Source organism: Patagioenas fasciata, chromosome 35, assembly GCF_037038585.1.
Source record: "Patagioenas fasciata isolate bPatFas1 chromosome 35, bPatFas1.hap1, whole genome shotgun sequence".
NCBI lineage: Eukaryota > Metazoa > Chordata > Aves > Columbiformes > Columbidae > Patagioenas > Patagioenas fasciata.
This window is the reverse complement of record NC_092554.1, coordinates 3,074,761-3,098,575: the sequence shown is the minus strand read 5'-3', so window position 1 is coordinate 3,098,575 and position 23,815 is coordinate 3,074,761. Positions and strand designations below refer to the sequence as shown.

Genomic DNA, 23,815 nt, shown 5'->3' with positions numbered 1-23,815 from the left:
TTGGGCTGAGCTTAACTGAGTCAGGTTTAACTGGGCTGAGATTAACTGGGCTGAGCTTAACTGAGCCCAACTTAGCTGAGCTTAACTGGGCTGAGCTTAACTGAGTCCAACTTAAATGAGCTCAGCTTAACTGGGCTGAGCTTAACTGAGTCAGGTTTAACTGGGCTGAGCTTAACTGGGCTGAGCTTAACTGAGCCAAGTTTAACTGGGCTGAGCTTAACTGGGCTGAGTTTAACTGAGCCGAGTTTAACTGGGCTGAGTTTAACTGAGCCGAGTTCACTGGGCTGAGCTTAACTGAGGTGAGTTTAACTAGGCTGAGCTTGACTGAGGAGAGTTTAACTGGGCCAAGCTTAACTGGGCTGAGTTTAACTGGGCCAAACTTAACTGAGCCCAGCTTAACTGGGCTGAGCTTAACTGAACCAAGTTTAACTGGACTGAGCTTAACTGAGCTGAGCTTAACTGAAGCGAGTTTAACCAGGCTGAGCTTAACTGAGGAGAGTTTAACTGGGCCGAGCTTAACTGAGCTGAGCCTAACTGAGCTGAGCTGAGCTTAACTGAGCCGAGCTTAGCTGAGCTGAGATTAACTGAGTTGAGCTTAACTGGGCTGAGCTTAACTGGGCCGAGCTTAACTGGGCCGAGCTTAACTGGGCCGAGCTTAACTGGGCCGAGCTTAACTGGGCCTAGCTTAACTGAGCTGAGATTAACTGAGCTGAGCTTAACTGACATCACACCCTGGGTACATCCCACACCCTGGTGACACCACCCCACGGCTACATCCCACCCCACGGTGCCACCACCCCCGGTGCCACCCCCTCCGTGTCCCCCCCGTGTCCCCGCGCACCCCGGGGGTGAGGATCCCGCACAGGTCGCCCGCGGGCGCCAGCTCCAGCGCGAAGGCGAAGAAGCCGGGTCCCTCGAAGGGCGGGGGCAGCGCCCGCAGGCAGCAGGGGTGGCCGGACACGCGCCGCGCGATGACGAACTCCCGCAGGAACGAGCGCCGCGACGTCCGCGACTTCGGCAGCACCTTCAGCACCGCCGCGGGGCCTGCGGGGATCGTTGGGTTAGGGACAATGGGATCATTAATTATCCATTGGGTTGTGGGCAATGGGATCGTTAATCATCCGTTGCGTTGGGGACAACGGGATCGTTAATTATCCATTGGATTGGGGTCAACAGGATCATTAATTATCCATTGGGTTGGGGGGAATGGGATCATTAATTATCCATTGGATTGGGGGCAATGGGATTGTTCGTTATCCATTGGATTGGGGTCAACAGGATCATTAATTATTCATTGGGTTGGGGGCAATAGGATCATTAATTATTCATTGGATTGGGGGCAATGGGATCGTTAATTATCCATTGGATTGGGGGCAATGGGATTGTTCGTTATCCATTGGGTTGGGGGCAATGGGTTCATTAATTATCCATTGGGTTGGGGGCAATAGGATCATTAATTATCCATTGGGTTGGGGACAACGGGATCATTAATTATCTATTGGGTTGGGGGCAATAGGATCATTAATTATTCATTGGATTGGGGGCAATGGGGTCGTTAATTATCCATTGGGTTGGGGTCAACAGGATTGTTAATTATCCATTGGGTTGGGGGGAATGGGATCGTTAATTATCCATTGGATTGGGGGCAATGGGATTGTTCGTTATCCATTGGATTGGGGTCAACAGGATCATTAATTATTCATTGGGTTGGGGGCAATAGGATCATTAATTATTCATTGGATTGGGGGCAATGGGATCGTTAATTATCCATTGGATTGGGGGCAATGGGATTGTTCGTTATCCATTGGGTTGGGGGCAATGGGTTCATTAATTATCCATTGGGTTGGGGGCAATAGGATCGTTAATTATCCATTGGGTTGGGGACAACGGGATCATTAATTATCTATTGGGTTGGGGGGAATGGGATCGTTAATTATCCATTGGATTGGGGGCAATGGGATTGTTCGTTATCCATTGGATTGGGGTCAACAGGATCATTAATTATCCATTGGATTGGGGGCAATGGGATTGTTAATTATCCATTGGATTGGGGGCAACGGGATTGTTAATTATCCATTGGGTTGGGGACAACGGGATCATTAATTATCTATTGGGTTGGGGGCAATAGGATCATTAATTATTCATTGGATTGGGGGCAATGGGATTGTTAATTATCCATTCGATTGGGGGCAACGGAATTGTTAATTATCCATTGGATTGGGGTCAACGGGATCGTTAATTATCCATTGGGTTGGGGGCAATGGGTTCATTAATTATCCATTGGGTTGGGGGCAATGGGATCGTTAATTATGCATTGGGTTGGGGTTATTGGGATCATTAATTATCCATTGGGTTGGGGATCATCGATTTATCCACAGGAGGGTTCCCCACCCCATAGAGGGTCCCCAGCCCCATAGGAGAGTCCTCAGACCCATAGGAGGGTCCCCAGCCCATGGGAGGGTCCCCAGACCCATAGGAGGATCCCCAGCCCCATAGGAGGGTCCCCAGCCCATGGGAGGGTCCCCAGACCCATAGGAGGATCCCCAGCCTCATAGGAGGGTCCCCAGTCCCATAGGAGGGACCCCAGACCCATAGAGGGTCCACAGCCCCATAGAGGGTTCCCCAATCCATAGGAGGGTCCTCAACCCCATGGGAGGGTCCCCAGCCCCATAGAAGGGTCCCCAGCCCCATAGAAGGATCCCCAGACCCATGGGAGGTTCCCCAGCCCATGGGAGGGTCCCCAACCCCATAGAGAGTCCCCCACTCCCTAGTAGGGTCCCCCAACCCATAGGAGAGTCCCCAGCCCCATAGAGGGTCCCCCGCCCCATAGGAGGATCCCCAGACCCATAGGAGGGACCCCAGCCCCACAGAGGGTCCCCCCACCCCTCTCACCTCCGCCCCGCGGTTCCACCAGCACCACGTGGCCGTAGGAGCCGCGTCCCAGTTCTCCCAGTATGTCCCAGTGGTCCTCCAGCTCCCGCCGCAGCAGCGCCCGGCCCGTCCGCGCCATCCGCCGCTCCAGCAGCGCCGCGTTGGCTTCGGCATCATCGGCGTCATCTTCATCATCGGCATCATCAGCATCGTGGTCATCGTCATCATCATGGTCATCATCATCGTCATCATGGTCATCATCATCTTCTTCATTATCATCATCATCCTTCTCCAACAGCGCCACGTTGGCTTTGGCATCAACAGCATCATCTTCTTCATCGGCATCATCTTCATCATGGTCATCATCATGGTCATCATCATCATGGTCATCATCATCATCATCATTATCATCATCATCCTCCTTCAGCAGTACCGCGTTGGCTTTAGCAGCATTGGCATCATCAACCTCATCATGGTCATCATCATAATCATCATCATCATCATCACGGTCATCACCACCCTCATCTTCATCATCATCATGGTCATCATCACCCTCATCTTCATCATTATCGTCACCATCCTCCTCCAGCAGTGCTACGTTGGCTTTGGCAGCATCGGCATCTTCATCATCGTCATCATGGTCATCATCATCATCATCTTCATCATCCTCCTCCAGCAGCACCGCGTTGGCTTCGGTGGCATCGGCATCATCGACATCATCACGGTCATCATCATCGTCATCTTCGCCATCCTCACCATCCTCCTTCAGCAGCACCATGTTGGCATCGGGGTCATCAGCATTATCATCATCACCAGGGTCATCATCATCGTCATCATCATCATCACCAGGGTCATCATCATCGTCATCATCCTCCTCCAGCAGTGCCATGTTGGCATTGGCGTCATCATCATCATCATCATCATCATCAGGGTCATCATCATCATCTTCTTCATAATCCTCATCATCCTCCTTCAGCAGCGCCACGTTGGCATCGGGGTCATCGGCATTATCATCATCACCATCATCATCATCATCATCGTCAGGGTCGTCATCATCGTCATCATCTTCTTCATCATCCTCATCATCCCCTTCCAGCATCACAGGGTTGGCATCATAGTCATCATCACCATCATGGTCTTCATCACCATCATGGTCTTCATCACCATCATGGTCTTCATCATCATCCTCCTCCAGCAGCGCCGCATTGGCATCATCCTCATCTTCCTCCATGTCCCCCATGGCTCCCAGTTCAGCCCAGTTCAGCCCAGTTCAGCCTTGTGGAACTCAGGTCAACCTGCTCTGAAGCATCCCAGTCCAGTCCAGTTCAGCCCAGTTTAGCTCAGACCAGCCTGTTCTAAAGCATCCCAGTCCAGCCCAGTTCAGTCCAGCTCAGCCTAGTCCAGTTCAGCCCAGTCCATCCCACTCTATCCCACTCCATCCCAGTCCAGCCCAGTCTAGCCCAGTTTAGCCCAGTTCAACCTCATGGAGCCCAGACTGACCTTCTCTGAAGCATCCCAGTCCAGACCAGTTCAGTCCAGTTCAGCCCAGACCAGTTTAGCCCAGCCCAGTCCAGTCCATCCCAGTTCAGTCCAGTTTAGCCCAGTCCAGCCCAGTCTCATGGACCCCAGACCAGCCTGCTCCAAAGCATCCCAGTCCAGACCAATGCAGCCCAGTCCAGCCCAGTCCATTCCAGCCCAGCCCAGTCCAGTCCAGTTCAGCCCAGCCCAGCCCAGCCCTGTCCATCCCAGTTCAGTCCAGTTCAGCCCAGCCCAGTCCATCCCGGTCCAGTTTAGCCCAGACCAGTCTCATGGACCCCAGACCAGGCTGCTCCAAAGCATCCCAGTCCAGCTCAGTCCAGTCCAGCCCAGTTCAGTCCAGTCCATCCCAGTTCACTCCATCTCAGTCCAGTTCAGCCCAGTTTAGCCCAGCCCAGCCCAGCCCTGTCCATCCCAGTTCAGTCCAGTTCAGCCCAGCCCAGTCCATCCCAGTCCAGTTTAGCCCAGACCAGTCTCATGGACCCCAGACCAGGCTGCTCTGAAGCATCCCAGTCCAGCCCAGTCCATCCCAGTTCAGTCCAGTCCATCCCAGTTCAGTCCAGTTCAGTCCAGCCCAGCTCAGTCCAGTCCATCCCAGTTCAGTCCAGTTTAGCCCAGTCCATCCCAGTCCAGTCCATCCCAGTTCAGTCCATCTCAGTCCAGCCCAATTCAGTCCAGTCCATCCCAGTTCAGTCCAGTTTAGCCCAGTCCATCCCAGTCCAGTCCATCCCAGTTCAGTCCAGTCCATCCCAGTTCAGTCCATCTCAATCCAGCCCAATTCAGTCCAGTCCATCCCAGTTCAGTCCAGTTTAGCCCAGTCCATCCCAGTCCAGTCCATCCCAGTTCAGTCCAGTCCATCCCAGTTCAGTCCATCTCAATCCAGCCCAATTCAGTCCAGTCCATCCCAGTTCAGTCCAGTTTAGCCCAGTCCATCCCAGTCCAGTCCATCCCAGTTCAGCCCAGTCCATCCCATCTCAGCTCCATCCCCAGCCCCATGTCCCCCGCTCTGTCCCTCACTGTCCCCCCACCCCATGTCCCCCCCATGTCCCCAACCCCACGGGAACCACGTGAGTCCCCCCCATGTCCCTCATCGTCCCCACCTGTGTCCCCTCGATGTCCCTCGGTGTCCCCCGGCCCCGTGTCCCCCCCCATGTCCCCACCTGTGTCCCCTCGGCCGTGACTCAGACTTTCCCGTCCCCGCGTTAATCTCGGGGACAGGCGGACACGGGGACATGTGGACACGGGGACATGTGGCAGCTCCGGCGCCGGCCCCGGGCCAAGGACGGATGGGACGGAGAGGGGGGGACAGACGGACGGGCTGGGGATGGGGACCCCAAAATGCATCCCTGTGAACCCCCAAAAATCACCACGTGACCCAGGGGGTTGGGGGACCCAGGAGTTCGGGGGGACCCAGGAGTTTGGGGGGACACAGGAGTTTGGGGGGACACAGGAGTTTGGGGAACCCAGGAGTTCAAGGGACCCAGGAGTTCGGGGGGGACCCAGGAGTTCGGGGGGACCCAGGAGTTCAGGGGGACACAGGAGTTTGGGGGACCCAGGAGTTCAAGGGACCCAGGAGTTCAAGGGACCCAGGAGTTCGGGGGGGACCCAGGAGTTTGGGGGACCCAGGAGTTCGGGGGACCCAGGAGTTCAGGGGGGACCCAGGAGTTCGGGGGACCCAGGAGTTCAGGGGGACCCAGGAGTTCAAGGGACCCAGGAGTTCAGGGGGACCCAGGAGTTCAAGGGACCCAGGAGTTCGGGGAGGGACCCAGGAGTTCAGGGAGGGACCCAGGAGTTCAGGGGGACCCAGGAGTTCGGGAGGGACCCAGGAGTTCAGGGAGGGACCCAGGAGTTCAAGGGACCCAGGAGTTCTGGGAGGGACCCAGGAGTTCAAGGGACCCAGGAGTTCGGGGAGGGACCCAGGAGTTCGGGGAGGGGACAAGGATGAGGGGACAGACAGGACATTGCACAGGGGACAGACGGACGGGATGGAGCTGAGAACAGGGAGACAGACGGACGGGATGGGGATGGGGGGACAGATGGACGGGACGGGGACAGACGGACAGGTTGGGGACAGGGGGACAGATGGACAGGTTGGGGATGGGGACAGGGGGACAGATGGACAGGTAGGTTGGGAATGGGGACAGGGGACAGATGGACAGGCTGGGGGGACAGACGGACAGGTTGGGGACAGGTGGACAGATGGACAGGTTGGAGATGGGGACAGGGGATGGACAGACGGACGGGACAGGGCTGCAGGGACAGACAGGACACAGCACGGGGGACAGACGGACAGGTCGGGGGGACAGATGGATGGGGACTGGGGACAGACGGACAGGTCGGGGGGACAGATGGATGGGATGGGGACGGGGGACAGACGGAAATGCCGGGGGGGGGGACAGACAGACAGACAGGTGGGGGCTGGGCCGCTCTCCGTCCATCTGTCCCGGGCCCGTCCGTCCATCTGTCCGCCCCCCCCATCCCATCTGCTCCGGGTCCTGACCCCCCCCATCCACAGGGCCATTAACACCAATGGGTGGGGGGGGGGGGGTCACATTTGTGTCCCCGTGTCACCCCCTGTCCCCCCCCCCCCCCAAAAAAAATGGGGGTTCAGGGGGTGTCCCCACCCCCCCCCCCCCCATAATGGGGTGGGATTTGGGGGGGGTGCGACCCCCCCAAAGAGAAGAAATGAACGTCAAGGGGGGGTTGTGACCGGGGTGGAATGTGGGGGGTGCGGTGTCACCGTCACTGTCACTTTGGCACCGGGGGGGGGGACAAACAGCTGCGGGGGCACCGAAATAACCTGGGGGGGGGGGGCAGGGGGACGGGGAGGGGATTGGGGGGGGCAGGGGGTCAGTGGGGGGGACACAGGGTCAATGGGGGGGTTAATTTGGGGGGGACAAAGGGGGGAGACAATGGGGGGGACAATATGGGGGGGAAAATGGGGGTCAATGGGGGGGTTAATGTCAGAGGGTCAATGGGGGTCAATGGGGGGGTAATTTGGGGGGGACAATGGGGGTCAATGGGGGGAGACAATGGGGTGTCGATATGGGGGGGACAATGGGAGGGTCCCATTTGGGGGGGACAATGGGGGGGTCTTTTGGGGGGGACAATTTGGGGTCAATGGGGGCACAATGGGGGGACAATGGGGGTTAATATGGGGTGGAAACAATGGGGGGGTCAATATGGGGGACAATGGGGGGGGACAATGGGGGGGACAATGGGGGGGGCAAGTGGGGGACAATGGGGGGACATTGAGGGGGTCAATGGGGGGACATTGAGGGGACAAAGGGGGGGGAAACAATGAGAGGTCAATGTGGGGGGGACAATGGGGGGGACAATGGGGGGGGACAATGGGGGGGACAATGGGGGGGACAATGGGGGGGGACAATGGGGGGGACAATGGGAGGACATTGAGGGGGTCAATAGGGGGACAATGGGGGGGAAACAATGGGGGGGGTCAATGTGGGGGACAATGGTGGGGGGGACAATGAGGGGGGACAATGAGGGGGGGACAATGGGGGGGACAATGGGGGGGGACAATGGGGGGACATTGAGGGGGTCAATGGGGGGTTAATGAGGGGGGGAAACAATGGGAGGTCAATGTGGGGGGGACAATGGGGGGGTCCCTATGGGGGGGACAATGGGGGGGGACAATGGGGGGGGACAATGGGGGGACCCCTATCGGGGGGGGGACAATGGAGGGGGACATTGAGGGGGTCAATGTGGAGGTCAATATGGGGGGGACAGTAGGGGAGTCAATGGGGGGATCAATGTAGGGGGTCAATTTGGGACCCCCCCAAAATCCCCCCCCCCTCCCCCCAATTCTCTCCATCTGGGGGTCCAGCCCCATTTATTCGCTCAGGGGGTCACAGGGGTCACAGAGGTCACAGGGGTCACGACCCCTCCCACCACCCCCCGACTCAATTCTGGGGGGCGGGGTCACGTGCGGCCAGGCCCCGCCCCGGAAGTGACGCAGCTCGGCCGTGAGCGCGCGCACCTCCCCCCGCAGCCCCCGCAGCTCCCGCAGCAGCGCCAGCAGGGGGCGCGGGAACCGGAAACCGGAACCGGAAATGGAACCCGACGTTCCTGGGGGAGTATGGGGAGGAAAAGGGGAGGGGAGGGGAAGGGGAGGGGAAGGGGAGGGGAAAGGGAGGGGAAAGGGAGGGGAAAGGGAGGGGAAAGGGAGGGGAGGGGAGGGGAGGGGAGGGGAGGGGAGGGGAGGGGAGGGGAGGGGAGGGGAGGGGAGGGGAGGGGAGGGGAGGGGAAGGGAAGGGAAGGGAAGGGAAGGGAAGGGAAGGGAAGGGAAGGGAAGGGAAGGGAAGGGAAGGGAAGGGAAGGGAAGGGAAGGGAAGGGAAGGGAAGGGAAGGGAAGGGAAGGGAAGGGAAGGGAAGGGAAGGGAAGGGAAGGGAAGGGAAGGGAAGGGAAGGGAAGGGAAGGGAAGGGAAGGGAAGGGAAGGGAAGGGAAGGGAAGGGAAGGGAAGGATGAAAATAATAAAATAAAAATAAAATAAAATAGAAATAAAAATTGAATTAAAAATAAAATAGAAATGAAAAAGAAAAAAATCGAAATTAAAAAGTAAAGGAAAAGAGAAATAAAACAAATACATAAATAAATAGAAATAAGAGAAAAAATAAAAAATAAAATTAAAAAATGAAAAGAGAAAAATAAATATAAATATCAAATATAAGTAAAAATATAAACAGCCCCCCAAAATCCCCCCAGTATCCCAACTATTCCCCCAATATCCCCAATATTCCCCCAGTATCCCAATAGCCCCCAATATCCCCCCAATATCGCCCCAATATCCCCTCAATACCCCCCCAATATCTCCCCAATATCGCCCCAATACCCCCCCCAATATCTCCCCAATATCCCCCCAAAATCTCCCCAATATCACCCCAATATCCCCCCAATACCCCCCCAGGAGCTCCCCAGCACCCATGTCCATCCATCCATCCACCCATCCATCTGTCCATTCATCATCAATCAGTCCATCCATCCATCTGTCCGTCCATCCATCCATCATCCATCCATCATTTATCCATCCATCCATCATCAATCAGTCCGTCCATCCATCCATCCATCATCAGTCTGTCCATCCATCCATCCATCATCAATCCATCCATCCATCCACCCATCCATCTGTCCATCCATCATCAATCAGTCCATCCATCCATCTGTCCATCCATCCATCATCCATCCATCATTTATCCATCCATCATCAATCCATCCATCCATCCACCCATCCATCTGTCCATCCATCATCAATCAGTCCATCCATCCATCTGTCCGTCCATCCATCCATCATCCATCATTTATCCATCCATCCATCATCAATCAGTCTGTCCGTCCATCCACCCATCATCAATCAGTCTGTCCATCCATCCATCCATCATCAATCAGTCCATCCATCCATCCACCCATCCATCTGTCCATTCATCATCAATCAGTCCATCCATCCATCTGTCCGTCCATCCATCCATCATCCATCATTTATCCATCCATCCATCATTTATCCATCCATCCATCATCAATCAGTCTGTCCGTCCATCCACCCATCATCAATCAGTCTGTCCATCCATCCATCCATCATCAATCAGTCCATCCATCCATCCACCCATCCATCTGTCCATTCATCATCAATCAGTCCATCCATCCAGCCGTCCGTCCATCCATCCATCATTTATCCATCCATCCATCATCAATCAGTCCGTCCATCCATCCATCCATCATCAATCAGTCCATCCATCCATCCATCCACCCATCCATCTGTCCATCCATCATCAATCAGTCCATCCATCCATCTGTCTGTCCATCCATCCATCCATCCATCATTCATCCATCCGTCTGTCCATCCAAATTTCTTCCCAACGCTTCCTTGTTCAGTACCGTCCAGATCTGCTGTGGGACGTGTGCTCATCATGGAACCTTCTGGACCTGGTTCTGATGAAGAACCTGTGCTCATCATGGGACCTTCTGGACCTGGTTCTGCTGTGGGACGTGTGGTCATCATGGAGCCTTCTGGACCTTGTTCTGCTGTGGGACGTGTCCTCAATGTGGCACCATCCTGACCAGGTTCTGATGGAGAATGTGTGCTCATCGTGGAACCTTCTGGACCTGGTTCTGATGGAGAACTTGTGTTCATCATGGAACTTCCTGGACCTGGTTCTGCTGTGGTCAACATGGAACCTTCTGGAACGGGTTCTGCTGTGGGATGTGTGGTCATCATGGAACCTTCTGGACCTGGTTCTGACGGAGAACTTGTGCTCATCATGGGACCTTCTGGACCTGGTTCTGCTGTGGTCATCATCAAACCTTCTGAACCTGGTTCTGATGGAGAACTTGTGCTCATCATGGGACCTTCTAGACCTGGTTCTGATGGAGAACTTGTGCTCATCATGGGACCTTCTAGACCTGGTTCTGATGGAGAACTTGTGCTCATCATGGGACCTTCTAGACCTGGTTCTGATGGAGAACTTGTGCTCATCATGGAACCTTCTGGACTTGGTTCTGTTCTGGTCATCAAGGAACCTTCTGGACCTGGTTCTGCTCTGGTCGTCGTGGAACCTTCTGGACCTGTTTCTGCTGGAGAACTTGTGCTCATCATGGAACTTCCTGAACCTGTTTCTGCTGTGGTCACCATGGAACCTTCTGGAATGGGTTCTGCTGTGGGAGGTGTGGTCATCACGGAACCTTCTGGACCTGGTTCTGATGGAGAGCTTGTGCTCATCATGGGACCTTCTGGACCTGGTTCTGCTGTGGGATGTGTGGTCACCATGGAAGCTTCTGGACCTGGTTCTACTGTGGGACGTGTGATCCATGTGGCACCATCTAGACCTGGTTCTGATATGGGACGTGTGGTCATCATGGAACCTTCTGGACCTGGTTCTGATGTGGGACGTGTGGTCATCATGGAAACTTCTGGATCAGGTTTATCTCCAAGACGTGTCCTCAATGTGGCACCATCCTGATCAGGTTCTAATGGAGAACTTGTGCTCCTCATGGAACCTTCTGGACCCGGTTCTTCTATGGGATGTGTACTCCATGTGGCACCTTCTGGACCTGGTTCTGCTGGAGAACTTGTGCTCATCATGGGACCTTCTGGACCTGGTTCTGCCGTGGGACGTGTGGTCACCATGGAACCTTCTGGACCAGGTTCATCTCCAAGACGCGTCCTCAATGTGGCACCATCCTGACCAGGTTCTGATGGAGAACTTGTGCTCATCATGGGTCCTTCTGGACCTGGTTCTGCTGTGGGACGTGTGGTCATCACAGAACCTTCTGGACCTGGTTCTGATGGAGAACTTGTGCTCATCATGGGTCCTTCTGGACCTGGTTCTGCTGTGGGACGTGTGATCATCACAGAACCTTCTGGACCTGGTTCTGATGGAGAACTTGTGCTCACCACGGACCCTTCTGGACCAGGTTCTGATGTTGGACTTGTGCTCATCATGGAACCTTCTGGATCAGGTTCCTCTCCAAGACGTGTCCTCCATGTGGCACCATCTAGACCTGGTTCTTCAGGATGTGTGCTCATCATTGAATCTTCTGCACCTGGTTCTGCTGTGGGACGTGTGCCCCATGTGGCACCATCTGGACCTGGTTCTGATGGAGGATGTGTGGTCACCATGGAACCTTCTGGACCTGCTTCTGCTGGAGAACTTGTGCTCATCATGGAACCTTCTGGACCTGGTTCTGCTGTGGTCATCATCAAACCTTCTGGACCTGGTTCTGATGGAGAACTTGTGCTCATCATGGGTCCTTCTGGACCTGGTTCTGCTGTGGGACGTGTGGTCATCACAGAACCTTCTGGACCTGGTTCTGATGGAGAACTTGTGCTCATCATGGGTCCTTCTGGACCTGGTTCTGCTGTGGGACGTGTGGTCATCACAGAACCTTCTGGACCTGGTTCTGATGGAGAACTTGTGCTCACCATGGACCCTTCTGGACCAGGTTCTGATGTTGGACTTGTGCTCATCATGGAACCTTCTGGATCAGGTTCCTCTCCAAGACGTGTCCTCAATGTGGCACCTTCTGGACCTGGTTCTTCTATGGGATATGTACTCCATGTGGCACCTTCTGGACCTGGTTCGAATGGAGAACTTGTGCTCATCATGGGACCTTGTGGACCTGGTTCTGATGGAGAACTTGTGCTCATCATGGGACCTTCTGGACCTGGTTCTGATGGAGAACTTGTGCTCATCATGGGACCTTCTGGACCTGGTTCTGATGGAGAACTTGTGCTCATCATGGGACCTTCTGGACCTGGTTCTGATATGGGACGTGTGGTCACCATGGAACCTTCTGGACCTGGTTCTGCTGTGGGACGTGTGCTCATTGTGGAACCTTCTGGATCAGGTTCATCTCCAAGATGTGTCCTCCATGTGGCACCATCTAGACCTGGTTCTTCAGGATGTGTGCTCATCGTTGAATCTTCTGCACCTGGTTCTGCTGTGGGACGTGTGCCCCATGTGGCACCATCTGGACCTGGTTCTGATGGAGGATGTGTGGTCACCATGGAACCTTCTGGACCTGGTTCTGCTGGAGAACTTGTGCTCATCATGGAACCTTCTGGACCTGGTTCTGCTGTGGTCATCATCAAACCTTCTGGACCTGGTTCTGATGGAGAACTTGTGCTCATCATGGAACCTTCTGGACCTGGTTCTGCTGTGGGACGTGTGGTCACCATGGAACCTTCTGGACCTGGTTCTGATGGAGAACTTGTGCTCATCATGGAACCTTCTGGACCTGGTTCTGCTGTGGGACGTGTGGTCACCATGGAACCTTCTGGACCTGGTTCTGATGGAGAACTTGTGCTCATCATGGAACCTTCTGGACCTGGTTCTGCTGTGGTCATCATCAAACCTTCTGAACCTGGTTCTGATGGAGAACTTGTGCTCATCATGGAACCTTCTGGACCTGGTTCTGATGGAGAGCTTGTGCTCATCATGGAACCTTCTGGACCTGGTTCTGCTGTGGGACGTGTGGTCACCATGGAACCTTCTGGACCTGGTTCTGATGGAGAACTTGTGCTCATCATGGAATCTTCTGGACCTGGTTCTGATGGAGAACTTGTGCTCATCACGGAACCTTCTGGACCTGGTTCTGTGGTGGGATGTGTGGTCACCATGGAACCTTCTGGACCTGGTTCTGTGGTGGGATGTGTGATCATCATGGAACCTTCTGGACCTGGTTCTGATGGAGAACTTGTGCTCCTCATGGAATCTTCTGGACCATGTTCTCCCAGCTTCTGGTTACCCCACATGGCGCCACCTCCTGGGACCCCCATGGTGGTGGCCATGGTGGTGGTCCCAACCACCTCCTGTCCCACCCCAGCCTGAGCAGCTCCACTGGGACCCCGTTGGGTGACACCGGCCGGACCACTCCTGGCCTTGACCTTGGCCAACAAGGTCCCAACCGCCCCCCGTCCCATTGGTTTCCTGGAGCTCTGGGTGGCAGCTGCCAGGACCCGCTCGGCCTTGGGCTGGGTGGTCCGTGATGGGTTCATGGGACCCCGTCCTGCAATGGGACGGGCGACACGGGGGGTGACAACTGGAGCCCGTCCCGGCTTGGACCTGGTGGGGTCACCTGGACCTTGTCCCATCTTGGATCTGGTGTCACCAGGACCTTGTCCCACCTTGGACCTGGTGTCACCAGGACCTTGTCCCACCTTGGACCTGGTGCCACCTGGATCTTGTCCCACCTTGGATCTGGTGTCACCAGGACCTTGTCCCACCTTGGACCTGGTGCCACCAGGACCTTGTCCCATCTTGGACCTGGTGTCAACTGGGTCTTGTCTCATCTTGGATCTGGTGTCACCTGGATCTTGTCCCACCTTGTACCTGGCGACACGTGGATCTTGTCCCATGTTGGACCTGGTGCCACCTGGATCTTGTCCCACTTTAGATCTGGTGTCACTTGGATCTCGTCCCATCTTAGCCCTAGTGTCACCTGGATCTCGTCCCACTTTAGATCTGGTGTCACCAGGATCTTGTCCCATCTTGGACCTGGTGCCAACTGGATCTTGTCGCATGTTGTACCTTGTGACACGGGGATCTTGTCCCATCTTGGACCTGGTGCCACCAGGATCTTGTCCCATGTTGGACCTGGTGTCACCTGGATCTTGTCCCATCTTGGATCTGGTGTCACCTGGACCTTGTCCCACTTTAGATCTGGTGTCACCTGTATCTTGTCCCATCTTGGACCTGGTGTCACCTGGACCTTGTCCCACTTTAGATCTGGTGTCACCTGTATCTTGTCCCATCTTGGATCTGGTGTCACCTGGATCTCGTCCCACTTTAGATCTGGTGTCAACTGGATCTTGTCCCATCTTTGACCTGGTGTCACCTGGATCTCGTCCCACTTTAGATCTGGTGTCACCAGGATCTTGTCCCATCTTGGACCTGGTGTCACCTGGACCTTGTCCCATCTTGGACCTGGTGTCACCAGGATCTTGTCCCATCTTGGACCTGGTGTCACCTGGACCTTGTCCCATCTTGGACCTGGTGCCACCAGGATCTTGTCCCATGTTGGACCTGCTGTCACCTGGATCTCGTCCCATCTTGGAGCTGCTGTCACCTGTATCTTGTCCCACCTTGGACCTGGTGCCACCAGGATCTTGTCCCATCTTGGACCTGGTGTCAACTGGATCTGGTCCCATCTTGGACCTGGTGTCACCTGGATCTCGTCCCACTTTAGATCTGGTGTCACCTGGATCTCGTCCCGTCTTGAGTCTGGTGCCACCACCTGTACCTTGTCCCACATCGAACTTCTTGGTGTCACCTGGTTCCTGTCCCACCTTGGGTCTGGTGGCCCCTGGGGACGTTGGGGACACATCTGGGGGGACAGACCCGAGCAGGTTGGGGGGTGCAGGGGGGTGTCCCCAAACCTGCTCTGGGGTCCCATGTGGGGGTTGTGGGGACACCCCACCCCCCCCCCATACCTGTGTGGGGTGGGGACACCCGGGTGGGGGGTGACATCCAGTTGGGGGGTGACACCCACAGCGGGAGGGGAGGGGGATCCATGGGGTGGGGGTCAATGGGGAGCAGCTCATCTGCAAGGGGAGGGGAGCAGTGTGAGCACTGCGGGGTCCCCGTGCACTGCACGTGCACTGCACGGTGTCCCCATGCACTGCACGGTGTCCCCATGTCCCCACGCACTGCACAGGCCCCATGTCCCCATGCACTGCACGGTGTCCCCATGTCCCCATGCACTGCACAGCCTCCATGTCCCCATTCACTGCATGGACCCAGTGTCCCCATGCACTGCAGTGTCCCCATGCACTGCACAGTGTCGCCATGTCCCCATGCACTGCACAGCCCCCATGTCCCCATGCACTGCATGAACCCAATGTCCCCACACACCCCCATGTCCCCATGCACTGCACAGTCCCCATGTCCCCATGCACTGCATGAACCCAATGTCCCCACACACCCCCATGTCCCCATGCACTGCACAGCCCCCATGTCCCCATGCACTGCATGAACCCAATGTCCCCACACACCCCCATGTCCCCATGCACTGCACAGTCCCCATGTCCCCATGCACTGCATGGACCCAATGTCCCCACACACCCCCACGTCCCCATACACCGCACAGCCCCCATGTCCCCACACACCCCCACGTCCCCATGCACCGCCCAGCCCCCCGTGTCCCCACGCCCCCATACCCGCGCACACCACGGCCGCGTCCTCCCCGTGCCCGCAGTCGCTGACCCCCCATGGCGCCGCCGCGCACTCCACGAGCGACCCCTCGTCCCCGCGGCACCGCACGTCGTCCAACCACACGGGCCCCGTCCCCTCCCCGAAAAAGGCTCCGCGGGGGGCGGCGATGGGGTCCCCGCAGCCTAATTGGGCGCAGACCACCCTGGCGGCCGCCAGACCCCACAGGTCGTCGCACACCGTGCCCCACAGCCCCCCGTGCTGCAGCTCCAGGCGCCCGGCGCAGCGACCGGGACCCCCAACCAGGCGCAATAGGGGGGAACCTGGGGGGGAAATGGGGGTCAGGGGGGTGGGGGGCAAGAGGGGTTGTGCACAGGGGGTGTGCACAGGGGGACTGTGCACAGTGATTGTGCACAGTGATTGTGCATAGTGATTGTGCACATTGTACCCATGCACCTTGTAATTGTGCACGGTGACTGTGCACATTGTGCTTGTGCACAGTGATTGTGCACAGGGTGACCGTGCATAGTGATTGTGCACATTGTACCCATGCACCTTGTAATTGTGCACGGTGATTGTGAACGTTGTGCTTGTGCACAGTGATTGTGCACAGGGTGACCGTGCACAGTGATTGTGCACATTGTACCCATGCACCTTGTAATTGTGCACAGTGATTGTGCACAGGGTGACTGTGCATAGTGATTGTGCACATTGCACTTGTGCACAGTGATTGTGCACAGGGTGATTGTGCACAGTGATTGTGCACATTGTGCTTGTGCACAGGGTGATCGTGCATAGTGACTGTGCACACTGTGCTTGTGCTCAGTGATTGTGCACATTGTGCTTGTGCACAGGGAGCACACACAGTGACTGTGCACAGGGTGATTGTGCACAGTGATTGTGCACATTGTACCCATGCACCTTGTAATTGTGCACGGTGACTGTGCACATTGTGCTTGTGCACAGTGATTGTGCACAGGGTGACCGTGCATAGTGATTGTGCACATTGTGCTTGTGCACAGTGATTGTGCACAGTGTGACCCTGCACAGTGATTGTGCACGTTGTACCCATGCGCCTTGTAATTGTGCAGGGTGATTGTGCACAGGGTGACCGTGCACAGTGATTGTGCACGTTGTACCCATGCGCCTTGTAATTGTGCACGGTGACTGTGCACATTGTGCTTGTGCACATTGTAATTGTGCACAGTGATTGTGCACATTGTGCTTGTGCACATTGTGCTTGTGCACATTGTAATTGTGCACATTGTGCTTGTGCACAGTGATTGTGCACAGAATGGCTGTGCAAAGTGATTGTGCACATTGTAATTGTGCAAAGTGACCGTGCGCAGTGACCATGCACATATTGACCGTGCACATTGTGCTTGTGCAAAGTGACCGTGCACATAGTGACCATGCACCCTGTCCCCTGTCCCCCGGTCCCGGTGCCCCCGTCCCTGTCCCCATCGCCTCCTTACCCCCCGGCCCGGGCTCCGTGGTGACCCTGGTTGGCACCGTGGGCGTCCAGAGGCTCTCGATGTCATCGATGGGCTGGAAATGCTGACCTGGTGGGGACACCGCTCAGCCCGTCCATCCATCCCATTCATCCCATCCCATCCCATCTCCATCCATCCCATCTCCATCCATCCCATCTCCATCCATCCCATCCCACCCATCCCATTCATCCCATCCCATCTCCATCCATCCCATCTCCATCCATCCCATCCCATCTCCATCCATCCCATCTCCATCCATCCCATCCACCCCATCCATCCATCCCATCCCATCCCATCTCCATCCATCCCATCCACCCCATCCATCCATCCCATCCCATCTCCATCCATCCATCCATCCATCCATCCATCCATCCATCCATCCATCACCCCATCCATCCATCCCATCTCCATCCATCCCACCCATCCCATCCCACCCATCCCATCCATCCCATCTCCATCCATCCATCCATCCATCCCATCTCCCTCCATCCCATCTCCATCCATCCATCCCATCTCCATCCATCCCATCTCCATCCCACCCATCTCCATTCCACCCATCTCCATCCCACCCATCCCATCTCCATCCATCCCACCCATCTCCATCCATCCCACCCATCTCCATCCATCCCATCTCCATCCATCCATCCCATCTCTATCCATCCATCCATCCCATCTCCACCCATCCCACCCATCCCATCTCCATCCCATCCCATCTCCATCCATCCCATCTCCATCCATCCCACCCCATCCATCCATCCCACCCCATCCATCCATCCCACCCCATCCATCCCATCCCACCCGTCCCATCCATCCCATCTCCATCCATCCCATCCCACCCATCCCATCTCCATCCATCCATCCCATCTTCATCCCATCCCATCTCCATCCATCCCATCTCCATCCATCCCTCCCATCTCCATCCATCCCATCTCCATCCATCCCATCTCCATCCCATCCCACCCATCCCATCTCCATCCATCCCATCCCACCCATCCCATCTCCATCCACCCATCCCATCCCATCTCCATCCATCCATCCCATCTCCATCCATCCATCCCATCCCATCTCCATCCATCCATCCATCCCATCCCATCTCCATCCATCCCATCTCCATCCATCCATCCATCCCATCACCATCCCATCCCATCTCCATCCATCCATCCCATCCCATCTCCATCCATCCCATCTCCATCCATCCCACCCCATCCATCCATCCCACCCCATCCATCCCATCCCACCCGTCCCATCCATCCCATCTCCATCCATCCCATCCCACCCACCCCATCTCCATCCATGCCATCCCATCCCATCTCCATCCATCCATCCCATCTTCATCCCATCCCATCTCCATCCATCCCATCTCCATCCATCCCTCCCATCTCCATCCATCCCTCCCATCTCCATCCATCCCATCTCCATCCATCCCATCTCCATCCATCCCATCTCCATCCCATCCCATCTCCATCCCATCCCATCTCCATCCATCCCATCCCACCCATCCCATCTCCATCCACCCATCCCATCCCATCTCCATCCACCCATCCCATCCCATCTCCATCCATCCATCCCATCCCATCTCCATCCATCCATCCATCCCATCCCATCTCCATCCCATCCCATCTCCATCCATCCATCCCATCCCATCTCCATCCATTCCATCTCCATCCATCCCATCTCCATCCATCCCATCTCCATCCATCCCATCTCCATCCATCCATCCATCCCATCCCATCTCCATCCCATCCCAACCATCCCATCCATCAGACCCCATGAACCCACCCCATCCATCCCATCCAATCGCATCCATCCCACCCCACCCCACCCCACCCCATCCCACCCCCCACACCGCCCCCCAACCCACCCTGGCACACGACCCCCGCGTCCTCCCGGTGCGCGCAGACGTGCGGGCGCCACCCGCGGTGCCGGCACCGCTCCAGCCGCTCCTCGTGGCCGCGGCACCGCAGCTCGCTCAGCCACACCGGCCCCGTCCCCTCGCCGAACCAGGCGCCCCCGGGGGCGGCCAGCGCGGCCCCGCAGCCCAGCTGCCGGCACGTCACCGCCGCGTCCCGCGCGTCCCACCCGTCGTCGCACACCGTCCCCCACGTCCCCGCGTGCAGCAGCTCCACGCGTCCCGCGCAGCGCCCGGGGCCGCCCGACAGCCGCACCGGGAACGGGGCTGGGGACGGAATGGCTGTACTGGGATGTATTGGGGCCCACAGGGACCTTCTGCACCCACTGGGCCACCCTGGGACCTACAGGGACCTTCTGCACCCACTGGGATGTACTGGGAGTGACTGAGACCCACAGGGACCATCTGCACCCATTGGGACCTATTGGGAGTGATTAGGACCTACAGGGATCTTCTGCACGCATTGGGACTTACTGGGAGACACTGGGACCTTCTGCACCCACTGGGACCCACTGAGACCCACTGGTACATACTGGGAGTGAATGGGACCCATAGGGACCTTCTGGACCCACTGAGACCCATTGGTACCTATTGGGAGACACTGGGACCTTCTGCACCCATTGGGACATACTGGGACCTACTGGGAACTTCTGCACTCATTGGGACATACTGGGACCTACTGGGACCTACTGGGAGCTTCTGCACCCATTGGGACCCACTGAGACCCATTGGTACCTATTGGGAGACCCTGGGACCTTCTGCACCCACTGGGATGTACTGGGAGTGACTGAGACCCACAGGGACCATCTGCACCCATTGGGACCTATTGGGAGTGATCAGGACCTACAGGGATCTTCTGCACGCATTGGGACTTACTGGGAGACACTGGGACCTTCTGCACCCACTGGGACCCACTGAGACCCACTGGTACATACTGGGAGTGAATGGGACCCATAGGGACCTTCTGGACCCACTGAGACCCATTGGTACCTATTGGGAGACACTGGGACCTTCTGCACCCATTGGGACATACTGGGACCTACTGGGAACTTCTGCACTCATTGGGACATACTGGGACCTATTGGGACCTACTGGGAGCTTCTGCACCCATTGGGACCCACTGAGACCCATTGGTACCTATTGGGAGACCCTGGGACCTTCTGCACCCATTGGAACATACTGGGAGTGAATGGGACCTACAGGGACCTTCTGCACCCAGTGGGACCCACTGAGACCCATTGGTACCTATTGGGAGACACTGGGACCTTCTGCACCCACTGGGATGTACTGGGAGTGACTGAGATCCACAGGGACCATCTGCACCCATTGGGACCTATTGGGAGTGATTGGGACCTATTGGGACCTTCTGCACCCATTGGGACTTACTGGGAGACACTGGGACCTTCTGCACCCACTGGGACCCACTGAGACCCACTGGTACATACTGGGAGTGAATGGGACCCATAGGGACCTTCTGGACCCACTGAGACCCATTGGTACCTATTGGGAGACACTGGGATCTTCTGCACCCGTTGGGACATACTGGGACCTACTGGGAACTTCTGCACTCATTGGGACATACTGGGACCTATTGGGACCTACTGGGAGCTTCTGCACCCATTGGGACCCACTGAGACCCATTGGTACCTATTGGGAGACCCTGGGACCTTCTGCACCCACTGGGACATACTGGGAGTGAGTGGGACCTACAGGGACCTTCTGCACCCATTGGGACCCACTGAGACCCATTGGTACCTATTGGGAGACACTGGGACCTTCTGCACCCACTGGGATGTACTGGGAGTGACTGAGATCCACAGGGACCATCTGCACCCATTGGGACCTATTGGGAGTGATTAGGACCTACAGGGATCTTCTGCACGCATTGGGACTTACTGGGAGACACTGGGACCTTCTGCACCCACTGGGACCCACTGGTACATACTGGGAGTGAATGGGACCCATAGGGACCTTCTGGACCCACTGAGACCCATTGGTACCTATTGGGAGACACTGGGACCTTCTGCACCCATTGGGACATACTGGGACCTACTGGGAACTTCTGCACTCATTGGGACCCACTGAGACCCATTGGTACCTATTGGGAGACACTGGGACCTTCTGCACCCATTGGGACATACTGGGACCTACTGGGAACTTCTGCACTCATTGGGACATACTGGGACCTATTGGGACCTACTGGGAGCTTCTGCACCCATTGGGACCCACTGAGACCCATTGGTACCTATTGGGAGACACTGGGACCTTCTGTACCCGTTGGGACATACTGGGACCTACTGGGAGCTTCTGCACCCATTGGGACCCACTGAGACCCATTGGTACCTATTGGGAGACCCTGGGACCTTCTGCACCCACTGGGATGTACTGGGAGTGACTGAGATCCACAGGGACCATCTGCACCCATTGGGACCTATTGGGAGTGATTGGGACCTACAGGGATCTTCTGCACCCATTGGGACTTACTGGGAGACACTGGGACCTTCTGCACTCATTGGGACATACTGGGACCTACTGGGAGCTTCTGCACCCATTGGGACCCACTGAGACCCATTGGTACCTATTGGGAGACCCTGGGACCTTCTGGACCCACTGGAACATACTGGGAGTGAATGGGACCTACAGGGACCTTCTGCACCCATTGGGACCCACTGAGACCCATTGGTACCTATTGGGAGACACTGGGACCTTCTGCACCCACTGGGACCTACTGGGAGTGACTGGGACCTACTGGGAGTGACTGGGACCGTCTGCACCCACTGGGACATACTGGGAGTGACTGGGACCTACTGGGACCTTCTGCCCCCACTTGGACCTACTGGGAGCTACTGGGACCTTCTGCACCCACTGGGACCTACTGGGAGCCACTGGGACCTACTGGGAGCCACTGGGCTCCTTCTCACCCACCCGGACCCCTTGGGACCCCCTGACTGGGACCCACTGGGAGCCACTGGGCCATGCCCCCCCCTCCCCAGTACCTGCACTGGGAGGTCCCAGCAGCCCCACTGGAGACGGGCGGAGAGGGTGAGGGGGGACCCAGGCGTCCGGGGCTCGGGGGGGCCCATGGGGCACCCAGCAGTGGGACCAGTGCTGACCAGTCCCTCCCAGTGCCCTGTGACCAGTTCCCAGTGCCCTCCCAGTTCCCGGTTCCCAATCCCCAGTACATCCCACAGTCCCCAGTTCATCCCACAGTCCCCAGTTCCCAGTACATCCCACAGTTCCCAGTCCCTCCCAGTGCCCCCCAGTGCCTCCCAGTTCCCCATTACCAGTTCCCAGTGCCTCCCAGTAGCTCCCAGTGTCCCCCAGTTCCCTCTCAGTGCCCTGTGACCAGTTCCCAGTGCCCTCCCAGTGCCCCCCAGTGCCTCTCAATGCCCCCCAGTGTCTTCCCAGTGCCTCCCAGTTCCATCCCAGCGTCTTCCCAGTGCCTCCCAGTTCCCTGTGACCAGTTGCCAGTTCCCTCCCAGTACCTCCCAGTGCCCCCCAGCGCCCCATGACCAGTCCCAGTGACTCCCAGTACCTCCCAGTGCCTCTCAATGCCTCCCAGTGTCTTCCCAGTTCCTCCCAGTGCCTTCCCTGTGACTCCCAGTACCCCATGACCAGTTCCCAGTGCCTCCCAGTGCCCTCCCAGTTCCATCCCAGTACCTCCCAGTGCACTTCCAGTGCCTCCCAGTCCCTCCCAGTTCCCTCTCAGTGCCTCCCAGTTCCCTCCCATTGCCTCCCAGTGCCCCCCCAGTGTCTCCCAGTTCCCTCCCAATTCTCTCCCAGTTCCCTCACAGTTCTCTCCCAGTTCCCTCCCAGTGCCCCCCAGTTCCCTCCCATTGCCTCCCAGTGCCCCCCCAGTGCCTCCCAGTGCCCCCCCAGTGCCTCCCAGTGCCCTCCCATTGCCTCCCAGTGCCCCCCCATTGCCTCCCAGTGCCCCCCCAGTGCCTCCCAGTGCCCTCCCATTGCCTCCCAGTGCCCCCCCAGTGCCTCCCAGTGCCCTCCCATTGCCTCCCAGTGCCTCCCCAGTGCCTCCCAGTGTCTCCCAGTGCCCTCCCAATTCTCTCCCAGTCCCTCCCAGTGACTCCCAGTTCTCTCCCAGTCCCTCCCAGTTCTCCCAGTGCCCCCCGGCTCACCCAGGACCAGCAGCCCCAGTCCCAGCCCCATGACCCAACTGGTGCTGCGGGGGCGGATGAGTCAGTGTGTCCGTCCGTCCATCCGTCCGTCCGGGGGGACCCGGGAGGGGGCGGGAAGGGGGGGCCACACGTGCGGGGACACGTGAGCCTGGGGATACTGGGATAAACTGGGGGTACTGGGAGGGGGATTGGGGGAGGGATACTGGGAGGA

The 23,815-nt window shown here is 57.0% G+C and overlaps 2 protein-coding genes across 12 annotated transcripts in view; both read right to left on the bottom strand.

Moving 5' to 3' along the window:
- LOC139826109 (uncharacterized) overlaps window positions 1-8,489 on the bottom strand; it is an 11,383-nt gene extending 2,894 nt beyond the window's left edge. Inside the window, exons 1-3 of the mRNA XM_071801059.1 lie at window positions 8,405-8,489; window positions 2,893-4,171; window positions 842-1,044 (exon numbers count right to left, since the gene is read on the bottom strand). Coding sequence (XP_071657160.1) covers window positions 842-1,044; window positions 2,893-4,111 — 1,422 coding nt within the window. The 5' untranslated portion in view covers window positions 4,112-4,171; window positions 8,405-8,489. The remainder of the gene's footprint in view (window positions 1-841; window positions 1,045-2,892; window positions 4,172-8,404) is intronic.
- Window positions 8,241-23,815, bottom strand: LOC136114322 (uncharacterized). 11 transcript variants are annotated; one of them, XM_065859675.2, is made up of 8 exons: window positions 23,605-23,815; window positions 22,468-22,494; window positions 19,424-19,738; window positions 17,545-17,631; window positions 16,078-16,392; window positions 15,352-15,462; window positions 10,299-15,245; window positions 8,241-8,493 (listed from the first exon to the last, which is right to left on the bottom strand). In XM_065859675.2, exons 1-8 carry the CDS (start codon window positions 23,633-23,635, stop codon window positions 8,258-8,260), a joined length of 6,069 nt encoding a protein of 2,022 aa, XP_065715747.1. In that variant the 5' UTR covers window positions 23,636-23,815; the 3' UTR covers window positions 8,241-8,257. The 11 variants fall into 11 exon arrangements, with proteins under 11 accessions (XP_065715747.1, XP_071657213.1, XP_071657214.1 ...); XM_071801112.1 differs by lacking the exon at window positions 23,605-23,815 and having other exon boundaries at window positions 10,299-10,697; window positions 10,734-15,245; window positions 22,468-23,016; XM_071801113.1 differs by lacking the exon at window positions 23,605-23,815 and having other exon boundaries at window positions 10,299-11,471; window positions 11,517-15,245; window positions 22,468-23,016.

Coding starts and splice junctions, on each gene's coding strand:
- LOC136114322 (XM_071801110.1), bottom strand. CDS start 22,981: ATGGGGCGCTGGGGGGCACTGGGAGGTACTGGGAGGGAACTGGCAACT. Junction 16,393..17,544: donor CACGGAGCCCGGGCCGGGGG/GTAAGGAGGCGA, acceptor TTTCCCCCCCAG/GTTCCCCCCTATTGCGCCTG. Junction 15,463..16,077: donor CGCGGCCGTGGTGTGCGCGG/GTATGGGGGCGT, acceptor CTCCCCTTGCAG/ATGAGCTGCTCCCCATTGAC.